At 41.2% G+C, this 18,378-nt stretch overlaps 3 protein-coding genes across 5 annotated transcripts in view; all 3 read right to left on the bottom strand.

Moving 5' to 3' along the window:
* The window catches only part of LOC127639576 (uncharacterized), a 43,439-nt gene extending 37,814 nt beyond the window's left edge, over positions 1-5,625 (bottom strand). For 2 of the 3 annotated variants that reach the window (XR_007969980.1, XM_052121655.1), the window contains exons 1-2: positions 5,421-5,625; positions 4,366-4,698 (exon numbers count right to left, since the gene is read on the bottom strand). Coding sequence is in view for 2 of the 3 variants with exons in the window: in XM_052121655.1 (XP_051977615.1) it covers positions 4,366-4,698; positions 5,421-5,553 (466 nt within the window). In the remaining variant the exon portion in view is untranslated. The remainder of the gene's footprint in view (positions 1-4,365; positions 4,699-5,420) is intronic. The other variant, XM_052121656.1, reaches the window with a different exon arrangement.
* Positions 1-8,460, bottom strand: part of LOC127639482 (transmembrane and immunoglobulin domain-containing protein 1-like) — a 40,207-nt gene extending 31,747 nt beyond the window's left edge. Inside the window, exon 1 of the mRNA XM_052121533.1 lies at positions 8,290-8,460. Within this exon, the coding sequence (XP_051977493.1) occupies positions 8,290-8,422 (133 nt within the window). The 5' untranslated portion in view covers positions 8,423-8,460. The remainder of the gene's footprint in view (positions 1-8,289) is intronic.
* Positions 8,461-16,998: 8,538 nt separating this feature from the next.
* Positions 16,999-18,378, bottom strand: part of LOC127639481 (uncharacterized) — a 52,713-nt gene continuing 51,333 nt past the window's right edge. Inside the window, exon 5 of the mRNA XM_052121532.1 lies at positions 16,999-17,211. Within this exon, the coding sequence (XP_051977492.1) occupies positions 16,999-17,211 (213 nt within the window). The remainder of the gene's footprint in view (positions 17,212-18,378) is intronic.

The raw sequence follows: 18,378 nt of genomic DNA, 5'->3' as shown, positions 1-18,378 counted from the left end.
GCAATGCTAAAACACAGAGAGAGGAAGCTAAATTTACATTTATGCATTTGGCAAACACTTTTATCCAAAGCGACTTACAGTGCACTTATTACAGGGACAATTCCCCAGAGCAACCTGCAGTTAAGTGTCTTACTCAAGGACACAATGGTGGTGGATGTGATCAGGGATGTAGTGGAGGCTAAACGCACGTGAACGCCGTTACGCACCTCCCAAAATTCGGAAATAGCGTTTACCCACCTCCAAAGTGGGTTTATCCACCTCTAAATTGCGTTTATCCACCTCTAAATAGATAGTTCCTAAGCCATTTTAAATTAAGCTTATGTCGTTTTAGTTTCATATTGTTCATTATTAGTTTCATAGGTTGTTAAACCTAAGACGAAATCTTTCATAATGCGCTGCTGCCAGTGTTTCCCATGCGCGTGCATCGATATTGACTACTACCAGCTATATACAGCGTGCTGACCTCAAAAATCCAGCTGTATTCTAACAATAACTTAGCTCTCCTTATTAGCTAGGCTCCTTGCATGCTGGCTAATAAGTAATAACTGACAGTGCTGTGTTGGACAGATTTATGCAGCGGTGTTCCATGACGGAGAGAGCGAGAGGTACGGGTGAGAGAGAGAGAGAGAGAGAGAGAGAGAGAGAGAGAGAGAGAGCGAGCTGAGAGGTAGCCTAGTGCTGCGTGAATGCCTACTGACTCTCTGCAATCAAATACGATTTTAAATAGGCTTAGTAAAAAATAAAAATAAATCGAAAATCAATGTGTGGTGGTCAGCGTTGATATTGTGGCGGGCAAAAATTCTTTGATTCCAGCTTGTTAAATGTGAATATGTTCTAGTGTATTCTCTCCTCTGTGACAGTAAACTGAATATCTTTGAGTTGTGGACAAAACGAGACATTTGAGGACGTAATCTTCCTGGGCTTTTGGGAAACACTGATCCACATTGTTCTGACATATTATAGACCAAACAACTAATTGATTAATCGAGAAAATATTCAACAGATTAATCGACTATGAAAATAATCCAAATCCCTAATCATTATGTACAAGTGCATTGCATTGGAAGCCCTGGATATAAGCCTCCCTCTCTATCTCTCTTAAATATTTTTGTTCTCTCTGTTTTGTCATTTAGTAAACTTTATAGATTTCAACCATATTATTCCTTCTTGGGTCTCTTTAACAAGATTAATGTATGAATTGAATAGTGATTGTGTGACCTATGATGAGGGAACAACCAGTGATACCCTTGGTAGTACCATCAAATGATAGCCTATAGCGATGTCATCAGGATACACATACACCGGTAGGCAGTGGCCCACCTTACTGGGTGACCACGTCGTGGTCCACCAGAATTTATAGTTTACCCACCTCTTTTTTTACCACAACACCTCTGGCTGTGATGATCAAACCAGCAACCTTCTGATTAACAGTTATGTGCTTTAGCCCACTACAACACCACCACCACTCCATTAAAATAACATTTAAAGTTTACAAACTTTAAAAATTACAACAACAACCAGCACGTTCTTTACATTTTCACCTTTTATCTTCCATGGAACTAAGTCATATGGAACTCCATCAGAGCAAGTCAATATTTAATTTACATTTTGGGGTGAACCATCCCGTTAGACTTGTTTTACTCATCTGTAGTGTCCAGTAAGATTCCCTATTCCCGAGATTCCAAACACTTTAAGAAAATTATCAAATGCTCTATTAACAAATGCAGACTGAACTCACTAAGCTGCTGTACAATTCTGAACATTTCCTTCCTAAAATCTCTTGGAGCTTCAAATCAGACAGTCTATTTCACAATGGGGGCTCTTAAATATTACTGAGATTCATATAAAGTACCTGATAACAGACAGTAGAATGTCTGTTACACCTGGATGGTACTTCATTGGGGAGTGATGACATTAAATCCCTCATGTCTGACCTGAACAGCCAGATAATTCATTCAGAACTTTGTTTTGTAATGGAATTACGCTTTATAGACCTATTTGACCTTCCACTCTCTGTTGTCTTATGCATTGGCCATCTCTCACACTGTAAACCCCAATTAGTTAGCAAAACTCAAGTGTTTCTGACAGAGGATTAAAATGAGGATGGAAAATGGTCATGTTTGACAAATATATCATATTCTTGTGTGCAAATCTTTACTTATATTATAAGTAACCCTCAAGGATCATACTAATATAATAAAAATAGGCATATCTTGACCCCTTTAAGAAGAGAGAACAACTGGATATCACTAGCTATAATTGTCACGGTTCTGACGAGGACCGTGGCATCATTGTTCCCTGTCTGTTTTGGTCAAAGTGTGTTTACGTTTTGCCCAATGGGGTAGATTTGTCTTGAACATTGTACTTGCTTGTTTTGATTATTGGGGGGGGGGGCCGCTGGCAAGCAGAATCAGAATTTCCATGGGAACACTAATTATTTCCAAGGGAACCCTGATTGTTTCTATGGGAAAGCTGACAATGACAACCTTCAGATGCGAGCGGCACCTCCCGTTTGTTTGTTTCCCGCTTACATGTATTTAAATCCTCTCGTGTGTCATGTCCGATGTAGGATTGTTCAATGTGATAGTGTCTATGTTTAATGTAGTTTGACGTTAGATGTAAACTTTCCTTTGCTGTAAAACAGAGAGGGAACAATGATGCCACGGTCCTCTTCATACAAACTCAACCTGGCAGGTGACAGGACCATGACATCACCAGAAGGTGCACGGCAGTAACTTGAGCACAACGGTCACTAACAACCGGATCCGTGCGCTCAAACAAAGCGGGTACACAAAATATGAGAGGGGATGATACTGCCACTGTCCCGTCAGGCAGAAACCCAACCTTTACAAGGTGACAGGACCATGACTATATGTTAGTACAGTGAATGATAGAATACAGAACGCTAATAATGGGCGATATGGCCTAAAAAATGTATCACGATAATTTCAGGGATTTATTGCGATAACGATACAAATGACGATAAATTATTTTCTTCTGTAAAATATCAGATTATGTTATGTTTAAGTTGTAATTTTCTTACCCCTAGGTCCACTTGTAGTTTTCGCCTCCGTTGCCTCGCGTATCTTCAGACATTCGTCGTACTCTGTTTTGTGTTTGTGTTTCAGATGGTGGAACAAATTGGACGTGTTTCCACTCTTTGTAACCACCGTTTTTCTGCAAACTTTGCATATTACGGTAGTTTGCTCCTCATCTGATTTTCTGTAACCAAACCAGTTCCAAATTGTGGAGGTAGCTCCTCGCTTAACAACAAGCTCCTCCTCAGCCTCACGTCCGCCTTCCGCCATGCTTGTTTTCACTCCGCACAGAGAATGTCCGCACGTGAACAGTGAATCGCGCGCACAAAACTACGTCATCAACTAGACTTATCGTTATTATCGTGAGGAGACACATTTTTATCGTGAGGAGAATTTTCATCGATATATCGCAAACGATAAGATATCGCCCATCCCTACAGAACGCATGTTAATTGATAACACAATGCTTTGATTAGCAAAGCAATTTCTCAATTAAGCAAAATGAAACATTGTTAATTTTTACCGGCCCTTAATCTAAGCTCAAGCCCACTATTCTCCATAATGGTGTGCCCAAAAGTCCAACATAACAGAAACTCTTCTAAATAACACTACAAAACTTTCAACTCTAACAAGTCTTCCCCTTTACATTCATCTTGCACAAAGACACATTATATAACACTTAAATTTAACATTATCCCCGTCGAGTGCCACGCAAAGCATTCTGGGAAATCCCCTGCCCAGTTTCAACTAACTAAAAATATTCATGTTATTTTAACACAAATAGATCAATTAAAGCTTGAAAAAAAAGAAATGTAATTGCCCGAGGAATGCCGAGTAGACTACACTTTTTCTTATAGCAAACTAATGCTTTTTGGAGAAATTTGTAGTTTCACCAACTCTGTTCAATGCAAGTCTTCAGGGCTTCATGGCAACAATACCCAACAGTCCTGCATCTATAGCCAGATTGGTAGTGTTGATTGAGATGCTGCTGGGCTTATTTATGTTCTGTTAAAGAGTTTAAGATCCTGTTAATTCAAAGAGACTGTTTCTTTAAACTCAAAGCAATAAAACAACTCTGGTTAATGAAAAGGTGTCGGTTTCATGAACTCAAAAGCAAGAAAATTCTAAAATACTCATCAAGGATAATGTATTTGAACTAATTTGTATCTTTCACTTTTTTCCTCCAGAAGATATTTAATTATTTATATTTTAGGGTTTACGGTGTTTATCCTTTCACTAGCACATCACTGATTGAGATCAGTCAGGAATTAAAGCCATTAAATATGAAAAAAAAAAAAACATGTGACATGATTCATACAGTACTTACAATACACAATGATAATGAATCTTTTCACTGAAGTTCCTCCACTGCGGATCATCTCTACCTGATAAAGTCCAGTATGAGTGATTGTGATGTTCTTGATGGTGAGAGATCCAGTCTGATTGTTCAGTTGCAGTTTATCTCTGAATATTTCATCATTACTGACCCATATAAAGTTTATTTGGTCCCTTTTAAAGATTTCAGCTATTCGAGTGTTTCGAGGTCCAAACCTCCACAGTATGTGATCATCTCTCTGTACTTCAGTAATATTAGTGTGTAGAGTGACAGAATCTCCCTCCAAAACTGTCTTCAATTCATCTGAATTATCACTCAAAACATCTAAAAACAGAGATTTCAAACAAAGTAAATCCAGTGTTGCGCCCAAATTGCTGCGAGGAACTATGTGGCTATGTCGAAGTTATCTTGGGGTAAATAAGCCAATAAAACAGCAAAAATACCAATAATGTTGGTTAAACAAGCATTGTATTATGTACATCAGTGAGTAGGCCGAGATGTGTTATTAATAATTTGTTACTAAAAGTAGTAGCGATTGAGTTTTTATACTTTTTAGCATTCTAAACAAAACAGAACAAAAACACACAAATGTAATAATGTGGAGATATTTGCTGATTTTTTTTATTTTGTTGGTCTGCGTCGCTCTTAAACAATTTAAGGCTTTTCAGACTCGTGGACTTTACAAATGTTGACAGCAAATATTTACTGTGAGAAAAAAATCATCACAAATCATACTAGTCCAGATGAGACCAGTCCAGATCAGATTAGTCCAGATGAGTGGTTTCACTATTCTAGGTGTTCAACTCCTGGATAATGATGCATTATAAAATAAAGAGTCGCAATATTGTACCGACCGACTGCGTTACGGCGGTTCACTTAAAAAGTTGTGATGAAAAACAGCAATAGGCCAAATACATGACTATTTGCATACATGATTAATACATGACTATGTCAGCACACTGCAAATTTACAGCCAAAAGAAGTCTTAATTTCAAACCGCAAAATATCTATACTACGGTCATTTGCCGAACTGAAATCCGACTTACCATTTGCGATCAAAATATATAGATATAGGAAAGCAGAACTTGAAAACATATTCCTTAAAAGACAGCCGAACAATCTCTGATAACTGAAGTCCACATGACGGCGTATACATTTTTTACGGGAAAACAGCAGCATTTTGGGGGACCATGGCTGAAGTGAGCCTCGCCTCTACACTATAATAAGATCCATAGACGGCGAGGAATGCATGAGCTCCGTGTGGAGGGTGTGGACTCGCATTTCTCTAAAATTGTCATTGGTCAAAGTGTACCTACGTCAGAGCGTGTGGCGGCAAAATTTAAATGCTCTAGGTAGCATGACGGAGCATCACTTTCCGTTTCCCCTCTCCATCGTTAAAACTTGTTTCCTCAATGTGTACATTACTTTATTAAAACGATGCCCAACTAAACAACAAATGTTGATGGACTATTACGACTCTCCTGAGCCATCAGACTTTGCAAGCTTACAGCGGGAAACTCTTGAGGTAAAATACAATGCTAAATGTTCTGTGTCTGCCACATCAGTGCTGCTATGACTTCTGGGATTTCAAATGAGTTCTCTAGTGCAAGTCACAATTTGATGCATCTTTGATTTTCACACTGAATATGAACACATCCGGGTAATTTGGTACTTGCGTTCTTGAGTATTTGAATTGAACATCGGCAGAGGATGATGAGATAAGAACGCATATTGAAAAACAGCCTCAGACGGCACACCCACAGACAACCCCTGTCTGTGACCTGGCGTCTGATCTATCTTCAAAAAACGAAACACATTCTGAAGTTAATCAGTGCTAATCTTATTGGCTGGTCAGATCGAGCTTCTATGAGTAGAGGACTTTTATTAGTCCGTCTGGAAACAGAGTCATGTTCACAAGGTTCCACGTTGATACAATGAGTGCTTTTAAAGATAAAATAATCACAACAGAGTTGCCCAAGTTTGCCAGGATAGGACATTAAATCTTTAAGATATTCACAGTTTTATTTGAGAAACATGGCAGAAAGTAAAATGAAAATCTGCAAGCAGAGTTGCATAGTCTACATTGTTTACTTAGTTATGATGTGAAATTCTCTGTGCTGGGGTTTTCTGTGCTTAGACTATCCACACATTATCTGCAATTTTCCTGAGTGTTTTCTGTATTTGTATTATTATGGTATCGTATATCTCTTATAACCCTGCCATTTTAGACAAAGGTCTGTCTACATAAGACTATCAAGGCCCTAAACCTTTCTCCACCCCTAGAGGTGCATTCACACTAAACTTTGCATACCATTCACTCCCATTCAAACTCATCCGAATGCCGGAGACCGGAAACACATGCTCATGCTAAGAAATGGAAGCGTAAGCGGTAGTTCTTGCAGGGAGACTCCTAGTAGGTCCATGCCTTCAATCAAATCAGGGATCTCATCCAATCATAATCTAGCCTCTGTTTCATAAGCTCGGGTTTCGGGCTGGGTTCGGGTCAGATTTTCAAGTAGGACTTTGGGTTAGGGTCGGGTTTGTAATTAATGAAAAAAAAAATTGTTTCGCGCACATACTCTCACTAACAGACACACGTGAAAGGACGAGTTAGGGGCTGTTCACAGCAAACGTGTAGGACCTATTGTTTTCCTATGCAAACACATGTTGGATGAATGATTGAGATAGGTCAGGAATTAAAGCCATTAACTATGAAAAAAAAATGTGACATGATTCGTACAGCACTCACAATACACAGTGATAATGAATCTTTTCACTGAAGTTCCTCCCCTTCGGATCATATCAAGCTGATAAAGTCCAATATGAGTGATTGTGATGTTCTTGATGGTGAGAGATCCAGTCTGATTGTTCAGTTGCAGTTTATCTCTGAATATTTCATCATTACTGACCCATATATAGTTTATTTGGTCACTTTTATAGATTTCAGCTATTCGAGTGTTTTGAAGTCCAAACCTCCACAGTATCTGATCATCTCTCTGTACTTCAGTAATATTAGTGTGTAGAGTGACAGAATCTCCCTCCAAAACTGTCTTCAATTCATCTGAATTATCACTCAAAACATCTAAAAACAGAGATTTCAAACAAAGTAAATCCAGTGTTAGCCCTAAATTGCTGCGAGGAACTATGTGGCTATGTCGAAGTTATCTTGGGGTGAATAAGCCAATATAACAGCAAAAATACCAATAATGTTGGTTAAACAAGCATTGAATTATGTACATCAGTGAGTAGGCCGAGATGTGTTATTAATAATTTGTTACGAAAAGTAGTAGCGATTGAGTTTTTATACTTTTTAGCATTCAAAACAAAACAAAACAAAAACACACAAATGTAATAATGTGGAGATATTTACTGATTTTTTATATTTTGTTGGTCTGCGTCGCTCTTAAACAATTTAAGGCTTTTCAGACTCGTGGACTTTACAAATGTTGACAGCAAAAATGTACTGTGAGAAAAATAATCACAAATCAGACTAGTCCAGGTCAGACTAGTCCAGATGAGACTAGTCCAGGTCAGACTAGTCCAGATGAGACTAGTCCAGATGAGACTAGTCCAGGTCAGACTAGTCCAGATGAGACTAGTCCAGATCAGATTAGTCCAGATGAGACTAGTCCAGATGAGAGTGGTTTCACTATTCTATGTGTTCAACTCCTGGATAATGATGCATTATAAAATAAAGAGTCGCAATATTGTACCGACCGACTGCGTTACCGCAGTTCACTTAACATTAAAAAGTCGTGATGAAAAACAGCAATAGGCCTAATACATGACTATTTGCATACATGATTAATACATGACTATGACAGCACACTGCAAATTTACAGCCAAAAGAAGTCTTAATTTCAAACCGCAAAATATCTATACTACGGTCATTTGCCGAACTGAAATCCGACTTACCATTTGCGATCAAAATATATAGATATAGGAAAGCAGAACTTGAAAACATATTCCTTAAAAGACAGCCGAACAGTCTCTGATAACTGAAGTCCACATGACGGTGTAGATATTTTTTACGGGAAAACAGCAGCATTTTGGGGGACCATGGCTGAAGGGAGCCTCGCCTCTACACTATAATAAGATCCATAGACGGCGAGGAATGCATGAGCTCTGTGTGGAGGGTGTGGACTCGCATTTCTCAAAAATTGTCATTGGTCAAGGTGTACCTACGTCAGAGCGTGTGGCGGCAAAGTTTAAATGCTCTAGTTAGCATGACAGAGCATCACTTTCCGCTTCCCCTCTCCATCGTTAAAACTTGTTTCCTCAATGTGTATATTACTTTATTAAAACGATGCCCAACTAAACAACAAATGTTGATGGACTATTACGACTCTCCTGAGCCATCAGACTTTGCAAGCTTACAGCGGGAAACTCTTGAGGTAAAATACAATGCTAAATGTTCTGTGTCTGCCACATTAGTGCTGCTATGACTTCTGGGATTTCAAATGAGTTCTTTAAGTCACAATTTGATGCATCTTCGATTTTCACACTGAATATGAACACATCTGGGTAATTTGGTACTTGCGTTCTTGAGTATTTGAATTGAACATCGGCAGAGGATGATGAGATAAGAACGCATATTGAAAAACCGCCTCAGACGGCACACCCACAGACAACCCCTGTCTGATCTATCTTCAAAAAACTAAACACATTCTGAAGTTAATCAGTGCTAATCTTATTGGCTGGTCAGATGGAGCTTCCATGAGTAGAGGACTTTTATTAGTCCGTGTGGAAACAGAGTCATGTTCACAAGGTTCCACGTTGATACAATGAGTGCATTTAAAGATAAAATAATCACAACAGAGTTGCCCAAGTTTGCCAGGATAGTGACATTAAATCTTTAAGATATTCACAGTTTTATTTGAGAAACATGGCAGAAAGTAAAATGAAAATCTGCAAGCAGAGTTGCATAGTCTACATTGTTTACTTAGTTATGATGTTGAAATTCTCTGTGCTGGGGTTTTCTGTGCTTAGACTATCCACACATTATCTGCAATTTTCCTGAGTGTTTTCTGTATTTTTATTATTATGGTATCGTATATCTCTTATAACCCTGCCATTTTAGACAAAGGTCTGTCTACCTAAGACTATCAAGGCCCTAAACCTTTCTCCACACCTAGAGGTGCATTCACACTAAACTTTGCATACCATTCGCTCCCATTCAAACTCATCCGAATGCTGGAGACCGGAAACACATGCAAAGAAATGGAAGCGTAAGCGGTAGTTCTCGCAGGGAGACTCCTAGTAGGTTCATGCCTTCAATCAAATCAGGGATCTCATCCAATCATAATCAAGCCTCTGCTTCATAAGCTCGAGTTTCGGGCCGGGTTCGGGTCAGTTTTTCAAGTAGGACTTTGGGTTTGTAATTAATGAAACTGTTTCGTGCACGTACTCTCACTAACAGACACACGTGAAAGGATGAGTTAGGGGCTGTTCACAGCAAACGTGTATTGTTTTCCTATGCAAACACATGCTGGATGAATGCCTTTGACTGTTGTGCCGTGACTTTCTGTTTCTTCGGCTTCTCTTGCAGGACCGGCACAGTTTAAAAACCATGTCAAGTTAAAAAGAAATTCAAATATTCAAAAACGCATGTTGATACACCTGCGCTGTTTCATTCTTTGCAATGTGTCTAGATAGTTTTCACAAAGATTTAACGTTCATTGGTTTCTCCTGGGAAGCCATGGAGAAGGACTTTCGGTCCGCACCAAAGTGCTTCTGGAAAACCGTCCGCCACCTTAGGAGGGGGAAACGGGGAACCATTCAAGCTGTATACAGCAAAGATGGGACGCTGTTGACCTCAACTGAGGAGGTTATTGGGCGGTGGAAGGAACACTTTGAAGAACTCCTAAATCCCAACACGCCCTCTATGGTAGAGGCAGAGCCGGAGGATGATGGGGGATCAGATTCTATTTCCCTGGGGGAGGTCACTGAGGTAGTCAAACAACTCCGCAGTGGCAAAGCCCGGGGATTGATGAGATCCGACCAGAAATGCTGAAAGCTTTGGATGTGGAGGGGTGTCATGGATGACACGCCTCTTCAACATTGGCGTGGAAATCTGGGACAGTGCCTAAGGAGTGGCAGAGCGGGGTGGTGGTTCCCCTCTTCAAAAAGGGGATCAGAGAGTGTGTGCCAACTACAGGGGTATCACACTTCTCAGCCTCCCTGGTAAAGTTTACTCCAAGGTGCTGGAGAGGAGGGTTCGGCCGATTGTCGAACCTCGGATTGAAGAGGAACAATGCGGTTTTCGTCCTGACCGTGGAGCGACCGACCAGATCTTTACTCTCGCAAGGATCCTGGAGGGGGCCTGGGAGTATGCCCATCCGGTCTACATGTGTTTTGTGGATCTGGAGAAGGCGTATGACCGGGTCCCCGGGAGATACTGTGGGAGGTGCTGCTGGAGTACGGGGTGGGGGATCCCTTCTTAGGGCTGATCCAATCCCTGTATGTCCAAAGCGAGAGCTGTGTCCGGGTCCTCGGCACGAAGTCGAGTTCATTCCATGTGGGGGTTGGTCTCCGCAAAGGCTGCGCTTTGTCACCAATCCTGTTTGTGATATTCATGGACAGGATATCGAGGCGTAGTCGGGGTGGGGAAGGTGTGCGGTTCGGTGGGCTGGGGATCTCATCGCTGCTTTTTGCAGATGATGTTGTCTTCATGTCATCATCGGTCCGTGACCTTCAAGCTCTCACTGGATCGCTTGGAGTCGAGTGTGAAGCAGCTGGGATGAGGATTAGCACCTCTAAATCTGAGGCCATGGTTCTCAGTAGGAAACCGATGGAGTGCGTACTCCAGGTAGGGAATGAGGTTTTGCCCCAAGTGAAGGAGTTCAAGTCTTGTTCACGAGTGAGGGGACAATGGAGCGGGAGGTTGGCCGGAGAATCGGAGCAGCAGGGGCGGTATTGCACTCGCTCTATCGCACCGTTGTCACGAAAAGAGAGCTGAGCCGAAAGGCAAAGCTCTCGATCTACCGGTCAATTTTTGTTCCTACCCTCACCTATGGTCATGAAGGTTGGGTCATGACCGAAAGAACTAGGTCGCGAGTACAAGCGGCCGAAATGGGCTTCCTCAGAAGGGTGGCGGGCTTCTCCCTTAGAGATAGGGTGAGGAGCTCAGTCATCCGTGAGGAGCTCGAGTAGAGCAGCTGCTCGCTTGCGTTGAAAGGAGTCAGTTGAGGTGGTTTGGGCATCTGGTAAGGATGCCCCTGGCCGCCTCCCTAGGGAGGTGTTTCAGGCACGTCCAGCTGGGAGGAGGCCTCGGGGAAGACCCAGGACTAGGTGGAGAGATTACATCTCCACACTGGCCTGGGAACGCCTCGGGGTCCCCCAGTCAGAGTTGGTTATTGTGGCTCGGGATAGGGAAGTTTGGGGCCCCCTGCTGGAGCAGCTGCCCCCGCGACCCGACTTCGGATAAGCGGTTGAAGATGGATGGATGGATGGATGGTTTCTCCTGGTATTTCTAACATTGCTGAAACAGAATTTTCATTTAGCCCATGTCTGTGCAAGTTTAACAATGTTATTCTTGAGGCACGAGGTGTCAAGCAATTGTGAAAGGTCAAGCACACATTTTGCAGTGAATATTAAATAGTCTACAAATACAAACATTAAAATAAATGAGAAAAATTAATTAAGCCTATAAACAGGTGAAAGCACCGTAAATCTTCATCAGAAAGTTTTATGGTAGGCAACACTCAAGGCTTATTTTGTGTGTACATATGTATTTGAACATAATATGTTGCTTTTGTGTCCATTTTTAAGCTTGAAGCTTGTTCGTAATTACATGAAAAATCAACAACCACAGTACATTCTTTACATTTTCACTTTTTATGTTCCATGTAAGAAATATGGAACTACATCAGAGTTAAAGATTGATTTACACTTCTGGGGTGAACTACCCCTTTAGACTTGTTTTACTTGTCTGTAGTGGCCAGCAAGAAACCAGTTCACGAGATTGCAAACACATGAAGAAACTAGTCAGAAAGCCTCTATTACAAAACTCAGTCCAAACTCACTTGGCTGTTGTCCATTTCTGAACATTTCCATGATAAAAATCTCTTGGAGGTTAAAATACACCAATTTATGTCACCATGGGGCTCAAATACATTAACGATGATCAGTCCTTTTGATAGACCTGTTATACCATATGGTACTTCTTTGAGCAATAATGACACTACATACATCACTTTTCCCCATGTCCCAGTATAACTGACAGATAATCCATTCAAATCTTTGTTTTCTGTAATGGCATTGCACTATAGACCTATTTTACCTTTCATCACTATTGTCTTATCCATTTGGTCAGTCAGTGATTAAAGTCATTAACTACAATAAAAAAAAAGCTGTAATGTGACATGATTGTAGAGCACTCACCATATACAGTAACACTGAATCTCTTCACTGAAGTTCCTCCACTTCGGATCATATCAAGCTGATAAAGTCCAGTATGAGTGATTGTGATGTTCTTGATGGTGAGAGATCCAGTCTGATTGTTCAGTTGCAGTTTATCTCTGAATATTTCATCATTACTGACCCATATAAAGTTTATTTGGTCCTTTTTAATGATTTCAGCTATTCGAGTGTTTCGAGGTCCAAACCTCCACATTATCAGATCATCTCTCTTTACTTCAGTAATATTAGTGTGTAGAGTGACAGAATCTCCCTCCAAAACTGTCTTCAATTCATCTGAATTATCACTCAAAACATCTAAAAACAGAGAGATTTCAAACTAATTAAATCCTGTTTCGTGTCAGATGGTTGTGAGGAACTTTGGCGAAGGGGTGAAGAAGCCAAGAAAATAGGCTATAGACTAATATCAAACAAACATACTGTATGTGAAGCATTTAATTGCAATTAATTTAAATGTGTAAGTCTGCATCATTAATTTAAACAATCTGAGGCTGCGGACTTTGCTGTGAAAAAGAACAAGATGGGAGTGGTTTCACACTTCTAGGTGTTTAAATTTTGGAGCTATGTACATAATAAAATGAAGAGTCGCAATGTTTAAATGACTGATTGTAAAGTGGAGGATGTTGTCACCTAAATTCAGAAATCACAAAGAATCTCATGCGATATTATGTACATATCTATGGCATGCGCACTGCAAATTTACAGCCAAAAAGAGTTCCAATTTAAATCTGCAAACAATCTTTACTGCGTTCATTTACCGAACTGAAATCAAACTTACCATTTGCTATAAAAACACATAGGCATAGTATCATTAAACTCTTCATTGCGCTGTAAGTGCGCATACAGCGATTTGGATTTGCCAAAGTATTGGACCCTCCTTTCTAAAATTCTCATTGGTCTCGAGGTGTGCGTACGTCAGAGCAAACTCTTGGGGTTTTCCACTCTGCCCTTCCGATGTTCCGTAAAAAATTATTTGCCACTTTTATTGTAAACTCTAGTGTGTAGGCACCCTTAGTTGTGTCACATTATGGGACCAAACTGAAATTTGGGTATTTTTCATACCGTGCATATGTCATTCCAAAACAGCATTGATAAAAATGTGCTGGGAATTGTTCCTTGCAGGCTTCTAAGGCACTAACACCATCCCCACTCCTAATGGTGCTTTCACACTACATTTTGCATTCATTGAAGTGCATACAAAGGTGGAAGTCTGAGAACGCAAGCTCATGCTGAGAAATTCAAAATTCCCAAGTGCTGTACCCCTCCATGAAGAAGGAAAAGCTGAGCATTAAAGCACAATCAATAAACTCTTCTGAGGACAAGTCACATCTGCCTCGTGGCAGACATGAGTTAATCGGCTTGTTAAGACCAAAACAAAAAATGTCTTTGAGAGCTACAGCATGTCTCCTCAATCTAGCATTTTAGCTAAGGCACAAAACAGTTCAGTAAACCCTTCTATGGAGTTTCCAACTGAAAAGACAGAAGTTCCACGGCTGCTAGACTGCCATTACTTGGTCAGGACGGGGTCGCAATCAGCGAGAAGGATGAGGATCTTAGAGCAGCGTTTATTTAATTAAAAAAAACACTAGGCACAAGAATTCACAAGATAATACAAACAAGAGCACAAAAACAGAAACTCAGCCATGACCCACAACAAGCAGCTTAACAAGGGACATGATCTGGTCAAAAAACAGAGAAGAGGGCATTATATACTGTATACATAGACTAACAAGTTTAACAAGACTTACCCTGTTGAAAAGACCAGCTTAACCATCATGCAATTCCCATGATGGTTTAGGCTGGTTAGTAATAGTTTAGTGCTGGTCTTGCTTAGCCTGTGCATCTTATCACATGGCTTGCTAAGCTTGTTACCATGGAGACTTAGGGCTTGTGTAGGCTCAATGCTATTCACCACGACATCCACACACAACTCACCACACACCCCACCAAGAGTGTGAACCATCATTTAGCGACCACGAGGAAGGTAACCCAAGTGACTCTACCCTCCTGAAGAAGCCTGGCTGGAGTCATTCAGCACCCTTTGGAATCAAACTCGCAACTCTAGGGTTGTAGTCAGCATCTTTGCTTGCTGAAAAGCAGGTCATGTTATCAGGGATAGAAGTAGTCAACTAAATTAATTAGTTAACTAAATAGGAATGTCCAATGTTAGTGGTTTTTTGTTCTTTTGCCATTTGATTAGCACCATCAACATGCTGGATTGTGCAGCAGCAGTGACTCTGGAAAAATTACTTAGCTTATATCTCATTGGCCACTCAGTTTTCTTTGCAGTCCAAGGAAAAAATTATCAGACAGCTCTCCATAAAAGAACATTTAGATTGTTGCATATGATTGTTGGACCCGTTGTGAATAGTGCTTTTGGAATCTATTGTCAGAAAATGTCTTCTTTGCTGTTCATTCAGAGGTAAAAAGAAGTCCAAAAGAGCTGAGCAAAGACATACTTGCAATGTTTGCAACATTTGCAACATTGGGGGGCGGTTGTGGCTCAGGTGGTAGTGCGGGTCGGCTGCTAATCGCAGGGTTGGCGGTTCGATTTCTGGCCCACATGACTCCACATGCCGAAGTGTCCTTGGGCAAGACACTGAACCCCAAGTTGCTCCCAATGGAAGGCTAGCGCCTTGCATGGCAGCTCTGTCGCCATTGGTGTGTGAATGGGTGATTGGGACACAGTGTAAAGCGCTTTGATAACCTCTAAGTTTAAAAAAAGGGCTATATAAGTGCAGACCATTCAGCCACAAGTCACACCGCTGGGGCAAGTGTTTAGAGGAGCATTTAATTATGAGGATGCTCAAGACTACATGTTAAACATCTACTAATATGACATTCAAATGTGTTATCAATGACTTCATGCCTCATTCTATGAGTAGAATTCACAAAAAAATCAGATGACACTGTCTTGGAAAATGTCGCTGGTGAACAATCATAAAGATGAAGGTAAGTTTGCACCAGTTTGCTGATAACTGCATGCTGGTGTGTTTTGTTGACTGTTCTGACCTGACTGAACAATTCGCTATTGGCCTCAAAGTAGGCGGAGCTCCAGGTCACACCCATCGATGGCATGGACCAATGGCATCTAGAAGGTGTTTAGCAGCCGGTAAGAAGTTTTCTTAATATTTTGCCTAGGCAAGGTGTAATGAACCACTGAAACAAACTCAAAAACACCTTTGTTTTGGCCAGATTATGTTCTAATGACGTCACCCCTTCGTGCTTCAATATCGTTTTGAAATATGCTGGTGCCTTTACATTGCACAATGTTCTGAAGTGAATTAATATTTTGGTGGAGCTTTGCCCCACCTGCTCATATATAGGAGCAGTGACTGGTGAGTAGATGGAACATTTTGAATACAATATTATTATTTATTTGTTTGTTCATTTTTAAGCTAGAAGCCTTCAAGTATGACATCATATCCTGTCTGTTGCGGTGTCTGAAAAAATTTTGGATGCTCAAAGCCTAGTGTGGTTTTAAAGTACAAGTACTTTTTCAAAAGAAAAAAGAACATTTTCAAAGTATTAGGGAATAAAAAGTTAGAAAGGTGTTCCAATAGCATTAGGTTGTAAAACGTCTCCGGTTACTCATGAGATGAAGAGAAAGATATATTGCAATGAACGCAATGGGGAAATTATTTTTCCATGACCTAGTTGAAGCCCTTTTATCATAACGCCAATATTATGACACCCTTTTAGTCACGTATTTGCCCTATATAAGCGGACACTCAAACATAATTTCATGCATTGTCTCGTTCCCTTCATCTCAGGGAACCATGGTCACATGAGTAACTGGAGACGTTCCCTATCGATTCAGTTCACTTGACATTGCAATGAACACTATGGGGAACGGAGTCCCATCACACCGCACTGTGTAGCATCTAGGTTATAAAACCTTGCGAACGTGTTCTGCGAAGGCCATACTGCTGCAAAGCATATCCTGTAGGGATATACTGTTTGTCCATGGCCATAAGGAAGCCGTGCCTCTAGTTGAATGCACCTTTACACCAAAAGGGCATTTAACGCCCTGTGAATCATAAGCGAGGGCGATCGGATCAACAATCCAGTGAGAGAGCCATTGTTTGGAGACTGACATGCCTTTTGTGCATCTTCCATAACAAATGAAGAGCTGATCTGACAGTCTAAATTGGCGAGTGCTCTCCACACAGGTGTGCAATGCTGGCACAGGTCATAATAAAGGTACTAACTGCTCCTCATCCGAAATAGACGTGGTGAAGTGAAAGCTTGTAGGTGCACTATCTGAGCCCTGAAGGGCATGGGAAGCACCTTAGGCACATAGCCTTTTTTGTGTTTGATGGTGGCATTTGAAAGCCCCTGACCGAATTCCAGCCATGAACTTTCAACCAACAGCGCCTGTATATCACCTACCCATTTGAGAGCCAACAGCATTGCAGTCTTTAAAGAGAGCACACACAACTCAATGGGTTCCAATGGTTTGTAGCACCAGATTGAAGTCCCATGATGGAACCGTAGCAGGGCAAGGGGGGTTCCAAAAGGGGACATCCATAGCACAGCATGAGACGCATCTGTGGTCACTACTTTCCACCTGAAAACCTGACACAGCATCACACCATGCTGATACCGTAATTTCCGGACTATTGAGCGCACCTGAATATAAGCCGCACCCACTGATTTTTAAATAAAATATTATTTTGAACATAAATAAGCCGCACCTGTCTATAAGCCGCAGGTGCCTACCGGTACATTGAAACAAATTAACTTTACTCAGGCTTTAACGAAACACGGCTTGTAACAAAAATAAATAGGCTTTAACGAAACACTGTGTGGCAGCGGGGGCGTGGTCAAGCGCCCGTCCGGGAGAGAAAAGCGGTAAGGGCGCTTATACCTGAGCTAAATTATGTATAACACCGGTGTCTAATTTCAGTAAGCATGGGGAGAGCGGCATAAAATGCAGCAGCCACAGAGCTGAGAGAGTGACACACGTCAGTCTAGTGTTGGCGCATAGAAGAATTGAGAAACTTTATAAAACATTTTAAACATTGCTGTGGCCATTAAAAGCCTTACCTGGAACGTCAAGTGCCCTGCTGAAAACTGTCACACTGGTGCCCGTGTGACAGTTTTCCCAAGAAGGACACGTGAAGCAGGGCACTTGAAATTAGACACCGGTGTTAGACATAATTTAGCTCAGGTGTAAGCGCCCTTACAGCTTTTCTCTCCTGGACGGGCGCTTGACCACGCCCCCGCTGCCACACACGGCTTGTAATAAAACATTTGCAGTAAACAATAGCCTACCAATAAAGTCATTGGTCACTATCTTCCTCGTCCTGTGCACTGAAACCACTGAAGTCATCTCCTTCGGTGTCGGAGTTAAATAGCCTCAGATTTAGTTGTCTTTTTGCACTGAGTCAATTCCTCACGCTGCTGTTTCCAACATCTTATCATCAACTCATTAAGACCAAGCTCCCGTGCAGCAGCCAGATCAATCGCCTTCAACTTGAAAGCTGCATCATATGCATTTCTCCATGTCTTTACCATGGTGAGGGTGACAAAATTACTACCGTAATCAGAATGATGGGAAGTTTGAGCGCGCTCGATTTAATC

The sequence above is a fragment of the Xyrauchen texanus genome, chromosome 48 (assembly GCF_025860055.1).
Source record: "Xyrauchen texanus isolate HMW12.3.18 chromosome 48, RBS_HiC_50CHRs, whole genome shotgun sequence".
Classification (NCBI taxonomy): Eukaryota; Metazoa; Chordata; class Actinopteri; order Cypriniformes; family Catostomidae; genus Xyrauchen; species Xyrauchen texanus.
This window is presented reverse-complemented; position numbering and strand designations above follow the sequence as displayed.